This window comes from Ixodes scapularis, unplaced genomic scaffold (assembly GCF_016920785.2).
Source record: "Ixodes scapularis isolate PalLabHiFi unplaced genomic scaffold, ASM1692078v2 PGA_scaffold6__148_contigs__length_123643588, whole genome shotgun sequence".
In the NCBI taxonomy this organism is placed as follows: domain Eukaryota; kingdom Metazoa; phylum Arthropoda; class Arachnida; order Ixodida; family Ixodidae; genus Ixodes; species Ixodes scapularis.
The window spans coordinates 84,735,038-84,760,845 of NW_024609881.1; the positions used below are offsets into that span (position 1 = coordinate 84,735,038).

Below are 25,808 nucleotides of genomic sequence, written 5' to 3' on the forward strand. Positions count from 1 at the left end.
CAATTTTTAGAGCGCAGGGGCACCCGTTTTCTTGTTGAGCTGCGTCGGTGTAACCGCGCGTTGCATTATGGAACATTTTCCATAATGACGTCACACGTTATGTGCGACGTTTCCCATAATGACGTCACACGTGACGTCACAAAGGAAAATTTCCCCGCTAAATTTAGCGGAGAAATTGACGTCACGTGACGTCAACACCAATTCAGTTTCCCCGCTAAATATAGCGGGAAATTTTTGGCTACATTTCCCGCTAAATTTAGCGGGAAAATGTTGATAAACTTTCCGCTAAATGGGAGGGAAGCTAGATTAGAGGAGGGGGAGGAGGGGCATACCCTCCCTCCTCCTCAAAAGATGCGCTCTAATTAGGCACTACAGAGAATTGTAAACGTCTTTCATTTTTTATTTTCTAAAAGTACTTTGTTGTCCCTATGAAGCAAAGTAAACAACACGCCATGTTGTTGTTGTTTTCTTGGTGCACTCTACATTTTTTTTTTATTGGTTCGCTGGAAATTTGCGAAGTGACGCCGTAGATATTGAAGGTGTCCTACATTAATATCGACCGTTTTGAAACCTGTTCTTGGGCATGTCATATCTTATGATGACAAGACTACCAGGCCGCGTTCCCTTCCACACTTGTCACAAATATGCGGCACACTTAAAATTGAAGGACCTGATTGCACGTACTATATTCATCAGTAGTTAAGACTTTGGAGAGAGGTTCATGTTCATTACGCTTTCACTTCTTAACTGCACCCCCTGAGCACCGCACCCGGCGCAGTGTGCCCCCCCCCCCCCCCTTCCCCTTAGTGACGCCACTGCGCTGGAGTGATTGCAACTGAAAATAACCAAAGATGGCGCCACTCGAAAGTATATACCTACTCTACTCCTCTACGAATTAAGCGTATTTTCGGTGAAGTGGGCATCTTTGAAAGGGACGACAGTCGTACCGTGGCACGAACCCGGAAATCGATCCTCGTCGACGCCGCAGGGGCCGTACCATGAGGTCGGAGTGGAGCAGCCAGTGCGGCCATCGAACCACGGAGGACCGGAGTCGGAAAGAGCCGGAGTCCAGCAGCTCGGGCATCTCGACCACGCAGTACACCCTGGTGAGTGGAACACAAAACACCGCCTAAATAAGGAAGCCGTCGCGGTCACACTGTTTATACATGGTGCACAAAGACACGTCATTCCCTGCGGACATAATGGTGGAATTATTTGCAGATGCGCCTCAGGCAGGTTTACTTTATCGATCAACACGCTGTTTATAAACGAGCCCGCGTTTGCCCACACAGGGCGTGGGCATTGTGCGTGCGCAGAAACCGAATTCGCCCGAGGCAAAGCATCTGCGCATGCGCAGTGCCGACAGCAGCGAGAAGGTACGAGTCCCGGCCGAACTGTGACGCAGCACTCGTGTCCAATCAGTGCCCCGCGTTAGCCTCTCGGGTTAATTGCCATCTGGGAGGTGATGACGTGGAACCCGGACGAAGGCCCGGAGGCAGCCAGTGCTGAACGAGCAGACGAAACGCATTCGTAACGATGACGAAGCATAATCGGTTACTGAGACTTGCCAACAGCCTATCCTCCGTACGTCGTTTCACCCAAAGTCCAGATGCAGCCGACGCGACGAGCCGATGAGACCAATCTGACACCGTCAAAAGCGCACCGTCACGTTGTTCGTCGCGTTTCTCTACGTGTTCTGTATCATCGCTGAACCCAACATAAACAGAAAAGGCCTAGTGACGTGCACTTTTCACGCTGCTTGATTGCTCCCATCTGCTCGTATATAGCATCGGCTGCGTCTCGACTTCGAGCCCAAAACAAAGTATAACAGCTATATTCCAGGCTGCGCGGAGCCGTAAAGTTGTAGTTCTCTGCGCAAACCCTCGCGTATAAAACGTTTGTTTAAGGGTAGCAGCATCTTGCAGATTTACAGCTAGGGTTAAATCTGCCCTGCTCTCGTAACATATCTCATAGTTATTCTCGAAGCTTGTGCCAAGCTCACACTCTGCATGCTCGCCTGAATTGCATTGCAGCCTTCGGTGTATTGTCTACGACGTCGTCTGCTGCGGCACCACTCATCGCAGACGGAAGAAGAGCCGTGCACGGAGACGGACTCGACCTTGGGAAGCGGCGGATCGCCTCTCCAAAGATGTGCGTCCGCCACGGGCCCAGTTCTCTCGCCCATTCTTGAAAGTCCCTCTGTCTCATTACCGAATTGCTTAGACGAGTAATTGTGGTATAGGTCGACTACTTCCCCTTTTTAGAGATCTCAAACGAGTGGCTCAATTAGTATCGAGATTTTTACTCTTGGGGTCCTCTAGGTATCTTTTTCTCGCTCGAATAAAAGCCGCGTCAGGTAGAGTAATTTGCCTTCGAAAACGCTCGCCTACAAAGTCTCGAAGGAACATCATCAAAATGCCCCTTTCCCAAAGCCAATGATAGTGATGCCAGGGCGTTGTACCCCCAGATAGGGTTCAGCGCAAAATCAGAGTGAGATAGCCTCAAAGCCAAAACAAGTCTTTTGTGTGGGCATCCTTTGTTTTGTTTTGTTTTTATGACGTGTAAAATAAAAGACTCGAAGAACCGCCGTCCGCACACAGCAGGGATTCAGCAACTAGGAATACATATGATGATAGATCGCAATAATCGCGTAATTGTGAGTAAAAAAAACAAAAAAAAAAAAAAAACGTTTCTTTATAAAACGAACACTCAATTGATTTGGATTTTTGAGTAGTTCTGGACTTAGTTGTTTTCACTGTCGTGTACAAATTGAGGTATTTCCCCTCCACAATTCGTCTTTGTACGAATTTCCCCGTATTATTCCAGTAGCCCGCTCTGTGTTCCCTACATGATCCTTGTGGTTAGCCACCCTGTCCCAAGTTGCTCGAGAAATTTCTCAAACATGCCTCAGGAGTCCCCAATACAAGACGCCAACTCCGAAGAAGTTTGCTAACTCGGTTAATGTACGAAGATCCTTCGTTTGTAACTTGTATTCAGCAAACCAACGACAGAGATGACGAATCTCGCAGATCCCCGACATGGCGAGAGCTGCTTGACGGGCGACCACACAGACCCTGACCCGGAGGCGTCGTCAGCAGCGCCAAGTGACCTGGCTCACTCGAGGGACGTTCGAACCTCGGACTTGGACTCGAGCGTAGTCAGCAGCAGCAGCACGTCGGTGCGATGGACGACCGCGTACCCGACGTCCGATTTCAGGAGAACCCTACACTACGACTCGCATCCTCAGGTAAACACCTATACACAAAAAAGACATTTTACACCCTTAAGGGTGTAAACAGTGTGCATATGGCTACACCCTTTCAGCGCCCTCATCTCTGGCAATGAACCCACTTTTAATAAAAAAATCTGTTATTACATGACCACACCCTCCATTTTTTAAAGGTGTGGAAAATGGTTTTCACGACATCATACCCGCTTCAGCTCAAAGAAGGTCGTTTATACATGGCCTATTCAATCCCTTTGACATAGGAGATACATTAATTTCAAGATATTACGCTTTATGTGAAATATTGACGAAAAAAGCAACATACCTGTATGACGAAAATAATTCCTGGAGAAGGGGAACAAGAGGGACAAAGGACAAGCACAATTGTGTTTGTGTTTGTCCTTTGTCCCTCTTGTTCCCTACTCCCGGGATTATTTTCGTCATTCTTGTCCAACTCGCTAGCACCTTTACATTATAATTGCATTATAATCATAATATAGGTGTAACCTTCGTAACTGCTAAGGCGCGATCAACCGCGAAGGAGTAAATTTCATAACTGAGGTTGCGTGCATGTTTTATTGCGTCTGTATTTATGGTTGTTGTGCATGTGCAACTGTTTAGCGCGTGCTGCTTATGAACCTGCTACTCGTATAAATATGTCTAGGGTGCTGCTAAGAACTTAGGACCCTTTTTTTAATGTGTCTGCCAGAACTCCGAGCAACATTACACCTTTAAGGGTGTTAGTTCTTTGTATTGTGTACGGCGCTTGGAACGAGCTGCGACTTGCCACTTTTGGGACTGAGTCCGATATATGAACATTGCATAAGATGTTAAACATACTAGTCACCGAAGGTGCACTCTAGACACCATGTATGTTCTATAGAACTCTATATCTAAGCACTCCAAGACACTCTTTTTTTCTTCAGGCGTTTGCCCGTGAGTTCGTGCGTGAATACTCCCTTCTGATTCTCACTGTCTGTTCTGTTTTTTGGGGGGACGTGTCTGCACGCAGAGGACAGACAAACCGCGCAGCCCCGCGACGCGTAAGAGCCGCGACCCGGCGGCGGCCGGAGACACGGGCTACGGCGAGACGTCCTCTTCCGAGGAGCAGGACTCAAGCTGGAGTCGGTCCAGCGGGCGGAGCTCTTCGTCCTCGTCCTCGTCTTCGGGGACGACGACGGCTTCGGGGGCGCTCGCCTCCGTCTCGGACAACAGAGACGACACCGACGAGGAAGACCGGGTCGACTTCGGGTGAGGACCTCACCTACCAGACACCTACGCTGCCTAAGCCGCAATCAGTCTGCTCATACATTATACGAAACAACAGGCCTGAGACATGTCCAAAGCATATGTTTGTTTTATGCTTCGAAGCATATATCTGCAGACAGCCTTCGCATGCCCAATGTGACGACCGTCATACCATGAAGAAGCATGCCTCAGGCAGTGTCTGTAGACTGCCTTTTGAATGATGTATTGTGAGTGTCACAGCGACTTTACAGCATACCTGATCTGGACTGAAGCTCCCCTACTCTAGCTCCCCTTACCTGACCTGGCTTAAGCTTCTCCTCACCTCACCTCGATGTCTTTCTCTGACTTATCTATAGGTTGTAGCAGGTTAAGAATAGCGGTACAACTAAGCTCCTCCTTAAGACATTCCACTCTTTCCACTTTAGCAAAGCGAACGCTGGAGACGAGGAGAGACGAAGGAACCACCAATCATGGCGTGCCGAGAGCTTTATGGAAGGATCTTGCCCCGCTATTCGAAAGCTGCAGCAGGTTGTAGCTATACTCTAGCTACCCTAAGCGGACCTGCCCTGCCATGAACTGGCTTAACCTAACTTTACCCCGATGACTTTTCTTAACCGAACATCTGTCCTGGACTGATCGACCCTACTGAACTTACTCATCCTTACGCTCACCTAATCTCACCAGCCTAGACCCGACCTCGCGCGGCTTGGTCTGACACCTTAACTTCACCTGACCTCTCTCCCGAACTGACCTAACTTGTTAACGTTAACCTAGCGCCACCGAACCTCACCTGAGGCTCTTAGTTGGGCACTCAGCGAGAAAGTCGTTGAGATCGCCACCGTTGCGATTGGCCACCGCCGCACTTTGGCGCTGACCAATTGCGGCGGTCGGCGGTCTTGCCGAGTAGTTAACGTAGAGCCCCCGGACTGGCCTACCCTACACAAGCTCCCATGCAGCCTTACCTAACATGGCCTCTCACCTTTGGGCAATCACATCAAGAGGCTATCCAAAGCGACAAATCGATAGTTATGGGCACGTGGCCGCCTCACGTTCTCATGGAGACGTACTCGTGCAAAAAAATACTATTCGGTGTCCGGCACCCCCATTCTCTCGAACACCGCCTTCGTTTCATCCTTCATAGGGGGGACCTCGGGAGCAATACGGAGGGGGCACCCTTCAGCTGGCCACCGACGTCCATCCACCAAGCCAGGTTGCAAGACCAGGAGGTATGTTCAGGCGGCTCCCCTCTTTGCTCGTTCACGTGATGTTTTTTTCCGCCACGAATTTTTATTTGCTGGAGGCACGCCTCCAGAAATTCGGAGGTTATATGGCTTGCGATTCGCATGAGGTGAAACGCCTGCGCATGCGCAGTGCTGACAGCAGCGCCACCGCAGAGGCGCGACGTCGCAGCCGCGTGAGTGTGCGTGCAGTTTGGATGAGCACACATGTACCAATGTCAGAGAGAGGCAGCCGAGCAGACAGACCAAATTCGCAGTCAAATTTTTTACGATCCCAAAGGTGTACAAGAAACAGCCTGGAAGAATCAGAGTGGCAGCCGAACTTTCACTAAGAGTCTTAGCCTCTTCAGGCTTGAACCTAATCCATGTAAAGTTAGTTCCCTTGGCAAAACGATCTGGTGCGTGCTTACGGCGTCCCCAAAAATGGTTCCTTAATTTTCCCCTGACTGTAACATAGAAGTGTCATGCTGCTGCCTGCCGCGATCCTAGCTGGCGGTGGCAAAGCAGCAAAGGTAGATCCTGTTCAGCTGCAGGTCGCTCTTTACGGCCGGAAGTTGGGATGCCACGACGACAGCGACACGAGTTCGCTCGTACGTTTTGCTGTAACTTCCATGACCAATTGCCAGGAGAGCGACATCTGACAGCTTATGCCGGGCTGGCTCTCGTGACGTCATCTGTGCCACTCCCGTCCACTTCCAATGTGTGGGCGGAATGGGACGCGAAGTACACTAGTCACAGATAAAGAGAAAACAGCAGGGCGTGTCTTTCGAACGCCCAGCCTTCAGCACGCGCTCCGTGCCTTCCGCTGCGCTTTGGCTCCGCGTGCGGGCTGGAGGTATACGAGACTTCGAACCGCTGTCGAAGGTAGGAAGATCGCGATGGTGGCGGGACAACTGAAGCTCCTCTTTGTCTTTCCCTCCTTCTCGGTGACTGTGGTCTAAGACGTGTTCCGGGCACCGTAGCGAACGGCCATCTAACACTTCAATGTTTCCAAGAGCTTTTGTTTCAAGTCCTTCCAGCTTGGACTGCCCTCATGTTCTGTTTTGCCATCACACACCTGTTCTGTTTCTCCTTTGTCTCCAACAGGAGGCCAGGGAAACAGATCCAGACACGGAACTGGTCACCAGCGAGCAGATTTCCTCGACGGATGCCGAAGACACGCGGTCCGTGGGGACCGAAGACGTGTCCGAGGTTACCACGGCCAGCGAAAGCAGGATCGACGACGACAAAGCCCATGTCCATTACGAACCAGACGTCGCAGCAGGTACCAGTCAAGCCAGTGCTGAAGCGTGCGTTGAAGCCACCGCTGAAGGCGAGACGAAAGCCGGAGCTCAAGCCGATCCTGACACCAGCACTCGTAGCCAAGGCGATGCCGAGGGCGACCAATCGAGCGAAGCCGGTCCTTCTTCGGCGCCGATGTTCTTGAGGCCCACCATCGAAATCGACACCAGTGACATCCTTCACAAGGCTAAGGTACGCGCTTCGCGTTTGCGTCGCTATTTGCGTGACAAGATGCATGAGACCAAGCCGTCAAGCCCACACTGTTCAAACGCTAACCGCATACAGCGCGCGCGAAATGCAACTGGCGTATTTCGGAGCGCAGCTCTCCGGCGCTCGTTCCCGCGTTTCGCGGCGTCGCCGTCACCGTCGGCGTAACCGCGCGCATTGCACTATGGGACGTCACAAACCTATACACCAATTCAATTCGCCGCTAAATGTAGCGAAGAAACTGAATTGGTGTGTAGGTATGTGACGTCCCATAATGCAAGACTGCGCATTCAGTTTCCCCGCTAAATTTAGCGGGAAATTGAATTAGTGTTGAGGTCACGTGACGTCAATTTTTCTGCTAAATCTAGAGGAGAAACTGAATTCGTTCATAGGTGACATGACACGAAGTCATGTGACGTCATTTCCCCCGCTAAGTTTAGCGGGGAAACGGAGTTGGTGTTGAAGTGACGTGGCGTCAATTTTTCAGCTAAATTTAGCGGGGAAACTGTGGGAAGAGGGGGATATGAAGGAGAAGGAGGGAAGGGTACGGAGGAGGAGGAGGAGGTTTAAATATGAAGGAGGCGCCCTGTCAAGAAGATTGCTGTGCTAACTGGCGTGACCTCAGGAGGTAGGCCGGACCTGGAACAGTATTGACATGAACACCGCCGGTGACGAAGCATTCGACACTCAGAATGCTTAATCCTTGTACCGACTGAAATTTCTGGTTCTTGTTATGGCCGACTTTACGGCATCAGGAACGCAGCCCAGCAGATGGCCTGTGTTCCATGAAGTATACCAGCTAAATTCGCTCAAATTTTGGTTATTGTTACGTGTGCATCCTATTTTCAAGCAAACAAACAAAATAACTATCTAGAACTGGACGGAAGTAAGTGTCCATTGTCTAGGAATAAAAATAAAATATTTTTATGTTTATTCCTAGACAGTAACACTAAATATTAGGTGTATTCTGGTGATTCACGTACCAACTAAGCGCAATGAATCATGAGAACGTCCTGATCCTCTTCAGCATATGTGTCGTTCGTCGTCTATTCCAGCCGGTTTTGTATGCAGCCAGCTTCCGGCATTTCCGTGGGCGCTGCTGTTGGCGCTGCACGCTTTGCAAAATGTCTATTCAAGTGTTGAGCATTTGTTGCACGAACTTCTTTGCTGCAACGGACTATGAACGTTGATAGTTCCCGAGTTGCGAGGCAACTTCCTTGACTGAAAAAAATATTCAGATCTGTCAAACTAAGAAACCGAGAAAATACGTTAGGGAAATCGAGAAGTGACATGCGCGTGTGTCTCTTTCCCTCCCCCGGCCAGCCGGAGATAGACGAGGGCGACTTCGGCGTGGGGCCGTCGTACAAGAAGATGACCGAGGCCGAGTTCGTGGCCCAGTTGAGCATCCACGAGGCCGCGCGAACGGGCGACTTGCACGTCATCAAGCTCCTGCTCAAGAGCGACTCCAAGCGCATGGAGTACGTACACTGTCGTTCAAACGTATTAATGGCGTAGAAAGCTTACGAGGCAATTTCTTCGTACACATACTCCAATCGCTACGCATGCCCTTCCTACCTCATCCTATCGTAATAAAAAATATATATATAGGGGTGCGAAACGTATACGTTGCAGAAGATGCGCACTCAGCAGCAAAGGCCACCAAAATGGACGCTGATGTGGCTGCATACAGGGCAGTCTGTCCATAGCTTTCTTCGTGTTTCCAAGTTATTGTAAGACAGAGCGTAGTAACAGTCTTCACCGCAGCACTCGCGACGGTCAAATCTGGCGGCTAAGCGTGCCACATGCAGCGGCCTCGTAATCCGGCACTATGTTACGGGAAGCGGAATATAAAGGAGCATTCGAATGACACTCAAAGACGTTTCGGTGTTTGCCATCATCTATTGGTAGGACAAAAAATGTGCCCGCTTCTGTCCGTTGAAGACAAAGTTAACAGGCGAGCCGGTTTAGGTTACACGCAATTTTAAAAGGAGGCAAACTGACGACAAGGAAGGGATAAACACACACGTCGATTGGGTTGGATTTCTGAGGACAGCCACAGGTTATCCTTAATCTTTCATGAATCAACGCCACCCTAAACAGGCTTCTGCTTTCCTTTCCTTTTTCAGGACAGTAGACGAACGAGGCTGGACCCCCATCCACCTAGCGGCTGCCAATGGACAATCGGAGGTCGTAAAGGTAAGCCCGCTCGCTCTGGTGGCCCCATTATCACGTGACAAAATGAGGATCCGGACAAAATGGCCCCCATCAAAATTATATTGCGTGTCCACACGTGAGTAGTAGTATTATGTGGCGCTCATTGCAACGGCAAAACCAAGAGCAGTTTTTTTTATTAATTAATTAAATTAAAAGGCGCACTAAGGCGTATAGATTTGTGTGTGCGCGGTCTCGTCCATCAATCCCAGCAAGTTCTTTTTTTTTTTTAACTACATAGTAGAGTATCAGGCTACTGTTTCATCGTATATGGGTGAAGAAGGTCAACTCCTGGTAGAAAGTCTGCAGGGACGTCAGTGATAACGCGTCACTTCACAAAGAGTGCACACAAATAATTCTGCTGCGTGCTGCTGTCCAGGTCAGCTTCGCCCAACTATGTTTTGTTTGCATCTCTCCCTTCACAGTATCTAGCGCTGGAAGGAGCCGATGTGGCCGCGCTGGACCCGACCAGTTACACGGCCATGCACCTGGCCGCCATGAACGGACACAACTCCTGCCTCGAGGTAAAGGGAAACGCCAACACGTTAACTGGAGAACAAGTCGTCTGCTTCTTTTGCAGGGGTTGCGGACACGTCAGAGGGACGCAGAGTTCTGATTGGCTCTGATTAAAGGATAGTGGGTAGACCTCGAAGCAAGCTGCCTCGAGGTTTACCCACTATCCTTCATTCAGAACCAATCAGAGCTCGGCGTCGTACTGACGTCACCACAACTGCTGCTCAAGAAGCAGACGAACTTCCGCTCCGCTTTTGCTAAGATTTGCTTATTACAGACCTTCCAAAAAATGGCGCTCCTGGCCGGTTCCATTTTCAGTGTTCGGCTCTGGCGCTCGCTTCCTACCTTTGACAACGCTTCTTCGTGCCGTGCACCTCGCGCGCGCACACACAGCCAAAGCACGGCGGAAGTCATGAAGCGCGAGCGGCTCTTAGGCCGGGTGAGCCTGGCCACCCCTGGCTATCCTGTGACCGAAGGGGCTGGCGCACACCAGCTCGGAACACGCGGAGCGAAAGCTCGCTCCACGTCCAGCTTCCGTGGAGCTTTCGCTCCAAAGGAGCTGCAGGTGCTCGTGCACGAAAGCCCGCGCTACAGAACCCAGGAATCCTGGGCTCAATCCCCACCCCTGCCAGTTTCGATCTGGATGAGCATCACGCAGTAGTGATACACGACCGCACGCCGGTACGATGCTCATCCAGATCGAGACGGGCAGGGGTGGGGCTCGAAACCAGGATTCCTGGGTTCTGCAGCGCGAGCTTTCGCTCCACGCGCGTCGAGCTAGGTGTGCGCTTCAGCCCACTCGGCCACCGATCCCCCTCCAAGTTAGACATATTTAGGATTCAGCTGTTGTCGTCGTTGTAGCGATTGGACACCCGAATGCTTCCGAGCTATCGATTAACAAGAGCCCATATCGGGTGCCCACGCAATGCCCGGGTTCAATCTATGAGCCGCATTCAAATATCGTCACTGAAGGATACCGCGATCCCCCAGTTACGTCATCAAGTTTCACGAAGGAGAGATTAAATGAAAACGCACGCTTTTGTTCTCGATATTACACCGCAACAAAGGAGTTCCTTGACCAGTGGCATTGCGTGCGAGTATCCTTGAGTCCCACTAGTGCCTGTAAGCACGTTTAAAGTAAAAAGAAAATAAAACATTTCAACTGGATATTGTTGTACCGCCGCTTTAACCATGTATAATACTCGAGTAAGTGTTACATACTTTCGGAGACCGTGTAGACAAAGTGAGATGAGACCACATACTTCCTGTTATGGTTTTCGCCGCAGGTGCTGCTCAAAGTCGGAGCTGACGTGGACAACATCACGGCGGATGGCTTCACACCTCTTCACCTGGCCGCCCTAAAGTAAGCAAACGAAATCTTGCGAATGAAGCAGACAGTAGACGTTGTCTTTAAAAATGGGCATTTCAAAATGCATCCTCTGAAAGGCCCACTAGCTTATATGCAAATTTGTTTAGGGGTTAAACCCCTAAACGTGTTCAACAAACTAGCCCAAATCCAAACCCTTCTTATATGCAAACTTTTTGCCAGCTATTATCGTCCTGCCATTAGGAACCGACTCCCCCCCGAGTCTTCCAGTTGTGGATGAGGTGCATCTGGATTTAACTCGGTCTTCGTGATATTAGGACAATTTATCTGTGCGCTCAACGGGTCGCTGTTTAGTTTCGGTTCAAACAAGAAAAGAAAAACGCCGCGAAATTCTGGAAAAGGAGTTGTCAGCAACGAGGTCGCAAGACTCGTCACTCAAGCAGTGAACTGGGCCATCAAGGTCAGTGAACGGTCTTTATCGAAGACGTTCTGTGAAGGGTTCGTACTGGATTTGCATCAGGTGATCATTTCATTTCATTTATCGGTACCCTCAGGGCCCGAAGGCATTACAGAGGGGGTGAGATTATTACGTACAAGCATAGGCGTAGACTTCGGGGGGGGGGGGGGGGGGGGGGGGGGGGGCATCGGGACTCGTGCCCCCCTGTTGAGATCCGGGAAGGGGGGGGGGGGGGGAGGGGGGGCAGAGCCTCCCCTTCCCCAAGCCCGGGCTATGATCCTTACCGTGACGCTGTTTACGTGCCATGTAACGAGCTTCTATAGTGGCATGTAAACAAAATAACGCCCACGTTGCCTTTATTGACAAAATGCATGGGAAATGGAATCCCAGCGTGCTTTCGTTAGCTTCAATCTCCAGTTATGGCGAGAAGGTTACGCGCAGCCAGGGCTTAAAGTCTGGGGGGTCTCAGGGGGTCTCGGACCCCCCCATTGATTTTAAAGGATGGTCTGAGACCCTCCTCCACAGCCCCAGCATTAGTGAAGTATAAATATCTCTTTGAGTAAATAGCTTCGTTTTCAGGGATGTAACATTTATTTTGGGATTATCAATTTGCGGGTTACAGGTGCAGAGTGGGTAGAGTCAGCAGTGGAGTTCATTTTATGTGCATCTAGTACATCTCGTGAAACCCCCCTCTTCCCCCCCCCCCCCCCCCCCCCCCAACCTTCTTGTAGAGACCCCCCCTCAGCTTGCGGGAGGCTTTAAGCACTGCGCGCAGTACCCCCCCCCCCCCCCCCCCCCTCCCCGGAGAACTTCTCATACTGCCCCTCCCCCGGGAAAATGGAAAGTCTACGCCGCTGCGTACAAGTTAATAGAACACTCAAATCATGAATCAAGTTCTAGTAGTATGGATACAGCATTTTTAAAATCAACAGGATTAACAATTGTGGCAATGGATGTGGAAAGGTGTTTCCAGTCAACAGACGTACGAGGTATGAATGATCTGTAGTCGGTATTAGTGCGGCAATGTGGAAATTCGACTTTATGTATGTGATCATTGCGTGATCACATACTCCCAATTTTCCGGGACCGAAATTCGGGCGAAACTATCCGTGCGGGAACCCTCTAACATGGAGGAAATTTAATAATAAATCACGAGTACACTAAATGCATGGTTGTCCTTTTTGCATGTGGTCTCTTTTTTTTTTTCTCCCCTCCTTTTTTTTTTTTTTTCTATACGCATTTGTTTACAATAGCCTCCTCTGGCTCAAGCAACTGGATAACTGGATCTTGGAAAAGTAGCGCCATTGCCTTCCCTGTCTGCTAGCCGAGCACGACCAGGCACGAACATGCAGACAACTAAAACCTCGCAAGGTGAATGGCTGATCGATCTCCGTTGCCATGGAAATCGCCATTTAGCTCCATTCAAATCTTCGAAAGCGACTCCTGGCCAATATAAGCGTACTTGGCACTATGCACGCAATAGATTTATCAGTCATGCTTATCTCCACAGAACTCTTACGACAGTATTGTTGTTCTTGCGCATTTCAAGACACGAAATATGTTTTTTAATGTCGCCAAACACCGACTCCGCATGTGGTGGCGGTGCAAAGATGTCCGCTTGTTTCGCCGGTTTGTGGATAACAAAATCTCGCTATTTAAGAAATGTCTTTACGAAGCAACCTGTCACCGGGAATGTGGATCAACTCACAAAGAATGGAGAGGTCATTGAGAAACTGCTGATTCCATGAACCAAAATGGCGCTACTTTCCCAGGATCCAGTGACTTTATAATGTGATATTCTAGCCTCTAACGGCATATAAGACAGAAAATGCCAACACAGGTCATGTTTGGAATCAAAACCTGGACCGATGGAATAATTTGGGGTCATTACGGGACCTCTGACCAGAAAGACGCCGTTTTCCACAGCTCTTCTCCGCGTCTCATGGAAAAGAAAAGAAAAATGTTCAGCGACTGTAGTGAACCGAAGCGATGGCCGTCAGGCCTGCGCTGCAGCTGGACACACGCTTCTGTTGTTTGAACAAATGTAGACTTTTACCCATGTTTCTTCTTTCCTCCCGTTATTTAAATATTTATAAAATAAATTTGACTGCCGCATGTTTAGAGCTGAGCTCTTGCGGCATCTGTGCCGTTCGTCGCGCTGTACACAACTTGTAAGCAGAGCCGCTTGTAAATAAAGCCTCTTAAAAAAATGCGTTTTTTTTTTAAATAAGTATCGCTAAATATTGTCGTCGAAATGTGCAAGACACATGCCACGAGCGGGTGCTCCGTCGCCATTCGCTTCTACGGGTCGCTCACTTAACTAGTTTACACAGGTGCGTCGACTGCGTTGCCTCGTGCTGCACATCGCCTCCCCGTTGGCTCGTCGTGTCGCCATAGCAACAGCTAGACGCAAATGCAGCGATTTTGGCCCTAAGGGCTCATTCACACTGGAAGCGGATCCGCGTTCGCAAAGCGGTTGCGAACGCGGTTGTATAAGGATTCAGTACAATTGCACGCGCATTTGATGTCACCGAGTGCGCGTGCAATTGTACTGAATCTTTATACAACCGCGTTCGCAACCGCTTCGCGAACGCGGATCCGCTTCCAGTGTGAATGGGGGGTTAAGCGTGTTTCACATGCAGCGATTTTGGCCCTAAAGCGGCGCGATTTCTGCCGTCGCGGCGCTCGTGCCGCAGAATTGCTGGTGCTGGCCAGAGCGCCGCGACGGCAGAAATCGCGCCGCTCTATAGGGCCAAAATCGCTGCATGTGAACTAGTATATATCATCTCATCATCATCATCACTATAGACGTGGCACCGCGGGCCTCCCTGGTACGGGCTGTCGCCTTTCCGCGGTGCCACGGCTCTCCTGAGCCAATAAAGATTACGATTACGATTACGATAGGCTTAAAGCGGCGCGATTTCTGCCGTCGCGGCGCTCGTGCCGCAGAATTGCTGGTGCTGGCCAGAGCGCCGCGACGGCAGAAATCGCGCCGCCCTAGGGCCAAAATCGCTGCATGTGAACTAGGCTTAAAGCGGCGCGATTTCTGCCGTCGCGGCGCTCGTGCCGCAGAATTGCTGGTGCTGGCCAGAGCGCCGCGACGGCAGAAATCGCGCCGCCCTAGGGCCAAAATCGCTGCATGTGAACTAGGCTTAAAGCGGCGCGATTTCTGCCGTCGCGGCGCTCGTGCCGCAGAATTGCTGGTGCTGGCCAGAGCGCCGCGACGGCAGAAATCGCGCCGCTCTAGGGCCAAAATCGCTGCATGTGAACTAGTATATATCATCTCATCATCATCATCACTATAGACGTGGCACCGCGGGCCTCCCTGGTACGGGCTGTCGCCTTTCCGCGGTGCCACGGCTCTCCTGAGCCAATAAAGATTACGATTACGATTACGATAGGCTTAAAGCGGCGCGATTTCTGCCGTCGCGGCGCTCGTGCCGCAGAATTGCTGGTGCTGGCCAGAGCGCCGCGACGGCAGAAATCGCGCCGCCCTAGGGCCAAAATCGCTGCATGTGAACTAGGCTTAAAGGGGAACTCCGGCGATATTTTGAGCAACCCCAACTAACCATATATTCGAAATCGCCATCAGTTACTCTTTTCGGTATGCTATTTAGTATCGTGAAATTCAGAATAGTTTTTGTGAAATCGGCAAATGAAAACGACGCCAAAACGAAGATTCGAATATACCCGCGCTTTTCATTGCCCTGACGTCACGGTTGGGCTGGATTGCAGTTCGAGCAGGCAGTCTAAATATGAACTATGCTGAGCATTTGTATCGCGCTGCTGCGCGGGGGCTGGAGCGACCTTACAAAGCATTCATTTGACACCATGAAACTGTTTGTAATCAGATGTGAACAAAGTCTACAGCCCAAAGAGTGAACTCCTACACAACCATGACGTCACTTTTTCAATGTTGCCCGTAGAGCTTTTCACTTTGAAAAACACGATGAGGTCCAAAATTGTAAATTCTGTAACTGCACGAAAAAACGTTATTTTGTCCAAATATTTGGGTTACTAGTTCAGCGATGTTTGTTGGTGTGTCTAGCAAGCTTTTAGGCAAATCGGGGACTATGAAGAAAACGGCGGAGTACCCCTTTAAAGCGGCGCGATTTCTGCCGTCGCGGCGCTCGTGCCGCAGAATTGCTGGTGCTGGCCAGAGCGCCGCGACGGCAGAAATCGCGCCGCCCTAGGGCCAAAATCGCTGCATGTGAACTAGGCTTAAAGCGGCGCGATTTCTGCCGTCGCGGCGCTCGTGCCGCAGAATTGCTGGTGCTGGCCAGAGCGCCGCGACGGCAGAAATCGCGCCGCTCTAGGGCCAAAATCGCTGCATGTGAACTAGTATATATCATCTCATCATCATCATCACTATAGACGTGGCACCGCGGGCCTCCCTGGTACGGGCTGTCGCCTTTCCGCGGTGCCACGGCTCTCCTGAGCCAATAAAGATTACGATTACGATTACGATAGGCTTAAAGCGGCGCGATTTCTGCCGTCGCGGCGCTCGTGCCGCAGAATTGCTGGTGCTGGCCAGAGCGCCGCGACGGCAGAAATCGCGCCGCTCTAGGGCCAAAATCGCTGCATGTGAACTAGTATATATCATCTCATCATCATCATCACTATAGACGTGGCACCGCGGGCCTCCCTGGTACGGGCTGTCGCCTTTCCGCGGTGCCACGGCTCTCCTGAGCCAATAAAGATTACGATTACGATTACGATAGGCTTAAAGCGGCGCGATTTCTGCCGTCGCGGCGCTCGTGCCGCAGAATTGCTGGTGCTGGCCAGAGCGCCGCGACGGCAGAAATCGCGCCGCCCTAGGGCCAAAATCGCTGCATGTGAACTAGGCTTAAAGCGGCGCGATTTCTGCCGTCGCGGCGCTCGTGCCGCAGAATTGCTGGTGCTGGCCAGAGCGCCGCGACGGCAGAAATCGCGCCGCTCTAGGGCCAAAATCGCTGCATGTGAACTAGTATATATCATCTCATCATCATCATCACTATAGACGTGGCACCGCGGGCCTCCCTGGTACGGGCTGTCGCCTTTCCGCGGTGCCACGGCTCTCCTGAGCCAATAAAGATTACGATTACGATTACGATAGGCTTAAAGCGGCGCGATTTCTGCCGTCGCGGCGCTCGTGCCGCAGAATTGCTGGTGCTGGCCAGAGCGCCGCGACGGCAGAAATCGCGCCGCCCTAGGGCCAAAATCGCTGCATGTGAACTAGTATATATCATCTCATCATCATCATCACTATAGACGTGGCACCGCGGGCCTCCCTGGTACGGGCTGTCGCCTTTCCGCGGTGCCACGGCTCTCCTGAGCCAATAAAGATTACGATTACGATTACGATAGGCTTAAAGCGGCGCGATTTCTGCCGTCGCGGCGCTCGTGCCGCAGAATTGCTGGTGCTGGCCAGAGCGCCGCGACGGCAGAAATCGCGCCGCCCTAGGGCCAAAATCGCTGCATGTGAACTAGTATATATCATCTCATCATCATCATCACTATAGACGTGGCACCGCGGGCCTCCCTGGTACGGGCTGTCGCCTTTCCGCGGTGCCACGGCTCTCCTGAGCCAATAAAGATTACGATTACGATTACGATAGGCTTAAAGCGGCGCGATTTCTGCCGTCGCGGCGCTCGTGCCGCAGAATTGCTGGTGCTGGCCAGAGCGCCGCGACGGCAGAAATCGCGCCGCTCTAGGGCCAAAATCGCTGCATGTGAACTAGTATATATCATCTCATCATCATCATCACTATAGACGTGGCACCGCGGGCCTCCCTGGTACGGGCTGTCGCCTTTCCGCGGTGCCACGGCTCTCCTGAGCCAATAAAGATTACGATTACGATTACGATAGGCTTAAAGCGGCGCGATTTCTGCCGTCGCGGCGCTCGTGCCGCAGAATTGCTGGTGCTGGCCAGAGCGCCGCGACGGCAGAAATCGCGCCGCCCTAGGGCCAAAATCGCTGCATGTGAACTAGGCTTAAAGCGGCGCGATTTCTGCCGTCGCGGCGCTCGTGCCGCAGAATTGCTGGTGCTGGCCAGAGCGCCGCGACGGCAGAAATCGCGCCGCCCTAGGGCCAAAATCGCTGCATGTGAACTAGGCTTAAAGCGGCGCGATTTCTGCCGTCGCGGCGCTCGTGCCGCAGAATTGCTGGTGCTGGCCAGAGCGCCGCGACGGCAGAAATCACGCCGCTCTAGGGCCAAAATCGCTGCATGTGAACTAGTATATATCATCTCATCATCATCATCACTATAGACGTGGCACCGCGGGCCTCCCTGGTACGGGCTGTCGCCTTTCCGCGGTGCCACGGCTCTCCTGAGCCAATAAAGATTACGATTACGATTACGATAGGCTTAAAGCGGCGCGATTTCTGCCGTCGCGGCGCTCGTGCCGCAGAATTGCTGGTGCTGGCCAGAGCGCCGCGACGGCAGAAATCGCGCCGCCCTAGGGCCAAAATCGCTGCATGTGAACTAGGCTTAAAGCGGCGCGATTTCTGCCGTCGCGGCGCTCGTGCCGCAGAATTGCTGGTGCTGGCCAGAGCGCCGCGACGGCAGAAATCGCGCCGCTCTAGGGCCAAAACCGCTGCATGTGAACTAGGCTTTAGCGAGGCGCAAGTGGTGGCAGTCGCGCTCGAACGCCACTGTGTGAACGAGCCCTTATACTCTGTTCACCCTTAAAGGAGCGATGCAACAATTTTTGTGTTTTGCGCAAATACCGCTTAAAACGGATCCCTAACGTTAATGACCTATGAAACACGCGTTCGTTTTTCACCCCACGCAATAGAAGTCCCAGAAAAAATTAAAAACAAGCGGCGTTCACCCCCTCAACTCGCAGCCAGAACAAGCGGCCACGTGATCTGGAGCCGATTATATGCCGCGCAGTGTTGATCATAGCCACGCGCTGGGGTTGGCAAAGCGCAGGACACGCGCTGAGTTCCAGAATAATAATTGGGGTTTTTTGGGGAAATTTATACAGCGTGTAGTTGGTCTGCCATTAAAGTTGCGACGAGTCACACGCTGTAGATGAGCAATTTAGCCAGTGCAGTACAACCGCTAGCCTGGGGTCTTTAACGTGCACCACGCAGTAGTGATACACGACCGCACGCCGGTACGATGCTCATCCAGATCGAAACGGGCAGGGGTGGGGCTCGAACCCAGGATCCCTGGGTTCTGCAGCGCGAGCTTTCGCTCCACGCGCGTCGAGCGCTTCAGTCCACTCGGCCACTTGTCATGGCTCGGCTGTTGTCGTCGTTGCAGCGATTGGACACGGGTCACTACCCGAATGCTTCACGAGCGATCAATTATAGCGAGCCCAAGTCGAGTGCCTACGCAATGCTCGGGTCCAATCTATGAACCGCATTCAAATATCGTCACTTCGGTGTACAGCGATCCCCACGTTACGTTATCAAATTTTGCAAAGGAGAGATTGAATGAAAATGATCGCTTTTGTCCTTGAAATTACACCGCAACAAAGGAGTTTCTTGGCCAGTGGCGTTGCGTGTGAGTATCCTTGAGTCCAACTAGTGCCAGTAAGCTCGTGTCAAGTGAGAAACATGCCAATTGGATATCGTTGCACCGCTCCTTTAAAGGAGCGATGCAACAATTTTTGTACTTTGCGAAAATACCGCTTAAAACGGATCCCTAATGTTAATGACCTATGAAACGGGCGTTCGTTCTTCACCCCACGCAATAGACGTCCCAAAAAAAAAATTTAAGAAAAACGATCAGCGTTCACCCCCTCAACTCGCAGCCAGAACAAGCGGCCACGTGATCTGGAGCCGATTATATGCCGCCAGTGTTGATCATAGCCTCGCGCTGGGGTTGGCAAAGCGCAGGACACGCGCTGACTTCCAGACATTGTTATGGCTCGGCTGTTGTCGTCGTTGCAGCGATTGGACACGGGTCACTACCCGAATGCTTCTCGAGCTAGCAATTATCACGAGCCCAAGTCGAGTGCCCACGCAATGCTCGGGTCCAATCTATGAACCGCATTCAAATATCGTCACTTGGGTGTACTGCGATCCCCACGTTACGTCATCAAATTTTGCAAAGGAGAGATTGAATGAAAATGATCGCTTTTGTCCTTGAAATTACACCGCAACAAAGGAGTTTCTTGGCCAGTGGCGTTGCGTGTGGGTATCCTTGAGTCCCAGGTGTGCCAGTAAGCTCGTGTAGAGTGAAAAACCTTCCAATTGAATATCGTTGCCAAGGTCCTTTAAAGGGCCTCTGACACGCCAAAAAAAAAAAATTGTTTTCATGCTAGGCGTTGAAATGGCATGTCAGGACATTACAAAAAAAATTGTTTCACTATAGAGGTGCGTAGCTTTTTTTATAAAAAATAGAAATACGAGGCCCAATTCAAAGTTCCCGCCAGTGCACTGTGACGTAACAGTGTACCGCAAGGTGTCGGGGCGGTCAGAGGGGAGGCATCGACATACGTCACTAAAAGTGGGTTCGCAGGAAGTCACGCGAGTTTCACTCCTCGTGCTCTCCGCGACCGTGCCTACGACTTTTTTTTATTTTCTGCTCTTTGTACGAGCGATTGTAGAAAACGAAGTTTCAGTTTTATGACGAAAATAATCCCTGGAGAAGGGGAACAAGAGGGACAAAGGACAAACATAAATCTCCAAACACAGCTAGGTGCATTTAATTGCATTATAATTTCAGTTTTACTAGCTCTTTATCGCTGCACCGTTGGTTAGTTTGCGTGCTGTTCTCACTGTCTTCGTCCCATTCGAGACACGGAGGACTAAGGTGGGACCTCGCATGTGAGCATTGTTCCAGCAATATTACAAACAAAATGTTTGTGATATTATTTGCCGGGGGAGGGGGTGGGGGGGGGGGGGGGGCGGACCCGTCCTCCTCCCCTCCCCCGGGAAATTGAAAACTTTCCGCCTATGATAATGATGATGATCATTCGTGGCTCTCTTTTTTTGTATTATTGGTTCTGGTTTGGTTTACAATAACTGTATATGCTCCGCTTGCGGAGCAGAGTATCGCAATGGCGCTTTCAGGGCAGCCATGTTGGATTCAAGGCCACACTGCGGGAAGCGCCCGTCGCTTCTGCAGGAGGAGCGGATGGCGTGGCCGCGCAAATGTGAAGCGTCGCGTGCTCCGTAGGGCCGTCATTTGTAGTAGCCGACGAAAACTTTGTTCCTACGCAAGCCGTAGCTGCACGTTGTTGTCTGGTCCGCGGTGCTCGGATGTGCCGTGCTCCGAGTCGTCTGCTTCCCAGACTTCAGAAACGCGTTGTAAAGCATCGCTCTGTTACAAAAGAATGCTGTACCCAGTGGCTACACATAGTCTCCAATGGGGTCAAGGGAGCCCCTAGTCCGTTCGATTTTAGTGTAGCATATATATTTCGCAAACGCAAAGCGAGAAACATGCACTGCCCGAAACTTTCCTGCGAGTTCGCTTTCCCGCATGAAATTTGGATCCAGCTCGGCGCACGTGAACGCTTCTTCGCCAATACGGAATTGACGGCGAAAAGAACCTGAACGGGATACTCTGGCTTCGCAAGCAGAGCGTACACTGTAAAGTAACTTTACAGACTCTGCTTGCGAAGCATATATGTATATGCTCCGCAAGCAGAGTCTATACAGTTACTCTGCTAGGGTAACTGCACAGTTACTCTGATTTGGTTTAAAGGGATACTACAACGAAATTTTGGCGCTGATTTTTTGGTCTGTACGTTTTAAAAAGAGCAGTATCACGTCGGACATTAATATCTTGTTAAAAAAAAAAAGACACGAAAAGGAATTTTAAAACAAATTGGACAATTAGCAAAGAGCAAGTGAAAAGACAGTGAGTGTGCAGGCGAGCTGGTGATAGCTTCTGTGTATGTTCCTTCTACTAAAAAGTTCCCAAGTTCTTCCACCACAGTCTCGGGTGTTATATGACATGATTACCAAAGAGCACCTCGTGGATTTCGCTGAAGCCTCGTTTGTAATGCCCGTCTGGGAACCTTGACAGGTAGTGACGATAACTGTCTCGCCTAGAACTATACATGCTTTGAACCTGAAGTCCTCCCGACAGCTCTAGGGCCAGCGCAAGAGATGAGGGGAGGGAGGAACTCCCCACTCAACGGGACTCTTTTTTTTGTGTCTCCCAGACGTTGCTATTCTCCCTCTACGTGATTATAGATTAACAAGCGTCACTCAAAGTTCGTACAAAAGCACGGCTTCGGTGGCTGGAACGGCTAGGGCATCCTGACGACGTCAGCCTCGGCGCAGGTTTGCTCATCCCGAGACAAACTACGTCACGATTGCGCCGGATGTGACATATACTCTTCGCTGGCTACTCTCCGAGCGTTTGCCAAAGTGGGCCGTTTATAAAAAAAATATATATATATATAAAAAAATAATACAGTCATCAGGCTCAAAATACAAGCGCAGCCACGCGCGAAAAATATCTCGGAAGCCATAGTGAGATGACCGTAGTTCCGCTCCTTGCCGCAGCGCGCGTGGAGGTCGAACGCCGCGGCTAATACGCGAGTCCTGTGCGCAGCAACTACGCCGACTGCGTGCGGACCCTATTGTCCTGGGGCGCCAACCTGGCCATCGAAGACGCCCTCGGCAGGACCGTCCAGGACATGGTCGAAGAATACGCACTGGACGACGTCTCCACGCTGCTCTCTGGCCTCTGGACGCACATCGACAAGTACCGCCAGTCCGGCAAGCAGTGAGTATTTTTTATCCGCATAGTCTATTCGGCGGCTATAGCGAGCCTTAGCTCATTGCTTGCTGCAAACGAAGAGCTCCGGTTTGTATGGTAACCCAAACAAAGAACTGTGATTTGTATGGTAAACCAACGAGCTTGAGTAAACTGAGAACAGTAGTAGTAATAATAATAATAATCTTTATTGGCTCAAGAGAGCCGTGGCACCGCGGAAAGCGAGCCTGTACCACGGAGGCCCGCGGCGCCACGTCTAGTGATGATGATTATGAGATGATATGTACAAGGGGAGGACGACAACGTATTGAGGAGGACAGACCGTTACGCCCCAAGCGGCTAACTTATCAACTACACGGATGGGGACAACAAATACAATGACGCAGCGCTCGGCCGACATAACCGAACGCGGCGTCAGCGTTCGGCTGGAGTTCGTGTTCTCCGGCGAGGGGGAGGAGGGGCTCTTTTGCTTCCACGACGGCCTGGATGAACAATGCAGCATGCACGATCCCAGCTTAGCACAAAAGCCGAAGTGGGTCAAGCTCGCATTCTCAGAAGATAGATCCGGCACTTAACGTCGCTTCGTCGATTGTTAGTATGTTTTACATTAAACTGTGCCCCGCGCTCTATTGTAGAAGATGACATGGCCATGCCCATAAGGCCTGTTGGCATGTGTACAGGCCTTGTGTTGAGTAAACACCGAGCGTGGGGAAAACAAACGGGTCAGAGCGCCCCCTATAGTTCGATCTCCTGCCCAATAGATGACAGAGAGGTGTGGACAATGTGAAATAAAACCCGCGGGTGAGGGCAAGGGCCTCACCCGCGGTGCCACGGCCACGGCGCAAGTGGTCGAAAATGGCACCTCCCCATTTGCTGCCATATTGTCCGTTCGCCACATTAGTGATCATGTAACATCAAGATGGCTGCACCCAGAGGTGGGCAGATCAGACTGGCCAGATCACGGTCAGCAGGGTCATGTTTCAAAATTTACTCAATCTTACTCTAGGGTAAAGGTTCTGTACCTTAACGTTCGAAAACCTACCCGCGTCCAGTTGCTCTATCTGTCTTGTCACGTGACATGACCTGCCGGAACAACTCGAATCTATTCGAGAAAGATTGGAAAACAGCCCCAGATGGCTTAATCTGCTGACCATGATCTTGCCCAGCTCTGGGTGTAGCCATCTGATCCGTGATGTGGCAAACGGACAAGATGGCGGAAACCGTGCCATTCAAGCTCGTTGACGGTAACCCAAGTGAACAACTGTGGTTCGTCTGCTAACGCAAGCGTAAACTGTGACTTCTAAACCAAGCAAAGAATGGCGGTTCGCATGCTACGCCCAGCATTTTTCGGCGAAGGTAATAACGTTACTGCCCAGTGCTTGCAAACTGCTCCCGGAGTGCAACACTTAGTGATAGCTTCGATCGTTATTTTGCGGCATCCTTGCAAAAACGAAAGATTGGTTGGGAAAATTCGATAATCCTAACGTTCACAAAAGGGAGGACAAGGGAAAGGAAGGCCGGGGAGGAGGAAGAAGACAAAACGCTGGAGGAGGAGGAATTCCCTCTCCTCACCAGCGTTCCGCGTGTTTCTCCCTAGCCTTCGTTTCCCTCGCCCTACCTTCTTGAGTTCTATAATAAAGTAGTTAGGCATTCCACAACAGGTGTCATCAAGTTTGATTTAATACAATATTTGATTCAAGTTGTTTAGTCAGGTTCAATGTTGCTCCATTCAAAACGGCTAGTTTCTAAGCATTCGTAGCTGTCTTTGCATTTGAAATGGCCAGCCTCATGCTTTCTTTAAGCCCATCAGGATTCTTCACCATGCATGCATATTTAACTCCACAAATCAATCGTGTCAACATAAAAATAAAATGAAAGCCGTTTACAACTCCCCGCAACGCCGAATTAGACCGCAGCTCTTGAGGAGGAGGAGGGAAGGGTACTGAGGAAAGGGTATACCCCTCCTCCTCACCATGCTGCTCCTCCCTCCAAGCGGCGTCGGCGTAACCGCAAGGTCCCGTGATTCTCGTGACCTCAGGGGGTCACCAACCCCCCTCAGGGGGTCACGTGACCCCCCTGACACCCCCCCCCCCCCCCCGAAAGGGGTGACACGTGACCCCGCGCGGACGTTTCGGCACGGTGCCGAAACGTCGCCACGGTTACGCCGACGGCGACGCCGCTCAAGCCGGAAAAAAACGCCTAAGAGCTAGCTTCGCTCTAAAAAAAAACAAAACATATTGAACGAGTTGTTTTTGTAAACGCCAAATTTTCCTTATTCACTCTCGATATAAATGCGCCTATCTCCAACCTTCGGTCCACGCAGAAACGGGCAGTCCGGGAACAGTCGCAAGCGGTCCACACGCAAGCTGGTCCAGATGGCCGCGTCCTCCATGGGCCAAGACTGACGTCGACGGTAGGAGGAAGTCCGAAAACAACACTTCATTGTGCCTTTTTGACCCCCGATCATGCTCAGCCATTACGAATCAATACCCTCATCCCCAGCCTCCCACTTTCGACAGATTGTTCGCAGACGATACGCTTTCGGCGCCCACCAAGAAGAGACAGAAACCGGAAAGCCGTCTGCATGGTGCAAACAAACTCTGTGATCACGTGATCAATATCAGCCATACGCCGATACGTGTAGCAGACGAGTGCGCGTGCACAGCGATTATATCGCCACTAGGGAGAGTCGAATAATGCCTCGTAACACAGCCAGCTCCCAGACCATCCGATCCGAATATGTTTGAAGCAACTAGCACCTTGAATTAAGGTTTACTCAGAGTTTGGCCAAGGGATGAAGTTCCTTCTCGCCAAGTCTATTCACCACCACGCTAACCAAAAGGGACTTTCCCGTTAGACACGCTCTCGGATTCGACGACCCAAAAGTTAAACCGTTGTCATCTTTAAAACACCACCCAATCAGGGCCGTAACCAGGGGGGGGGGTTAGGGGGTTCTGACCCCCCCCGAAATTTTTTTCTGGGTACGGCCCTGGTCGGTGCACTTGCAGCCAGCCGATTTTAATCTCCACCTCTGCGCACGCGCAGTGGCACCGGTCGGCTACCGGGTACCAAACCGGGACCGGTTCTTCGGTTTGCTATAACTCTTCATTATATGCCACCGATGCACGATTCATAGGCGAAAATCAGACAAAATGGCCGCCGTTGTCCCCGAAAACCCCCCCCGAAATTTTTTTCTGGGTACGGCCCTGCACCCAATAATAGCAGTATGAATGGCTCCGTCTTAACTTAGGTTCGAAATCATTAAGGACGGAAAAAAGAGACCTGAAGATTAACAGAAAGCACAATCTTGTCACCCGGGAACACGCCACGGGACTACGGACATCATTGCGAGACGTTTTCACGTGGCGTCCAGAGATGTTTTATGTCAGAGTCCCCGCACATGTATAGCGACCGTCAACTAAAGTGATAATCACAT

The 25,808-nt window shown here is 51.1% G+C and overlaps 1 protein-coding gene across 1 annotated transcript; it reads left to right on the top strand.

Moving 5' to 3' along the window:
• Positions 1–2,021: 2,021 nt before the first annotated feature.
• On the top strand, positions 2,022–25,275 carry LOC120840000 (receptor-interacting serine/threonine-protein kinase 4; the record flags this gene model as incomplete). Its single annotated transcript, XM_042294837.1, has 9 exons — positions 2,022–2,151; positions 3,030–3,247; positions 6,799–7,185; positions 8,524–8,678; positions 9,327–9,396; positions 9,837–9,935; positions 11,211–11,287; positions 22,208–22,369; positions 24,696–25,275. Coding segments are annotated over 9 exons (1,380 nt in total), but the record flags the coding sequence as incomplete, so codon positions are not given.
• Positions 25,276–25,808: the final 533 nt, after the last annotated feature.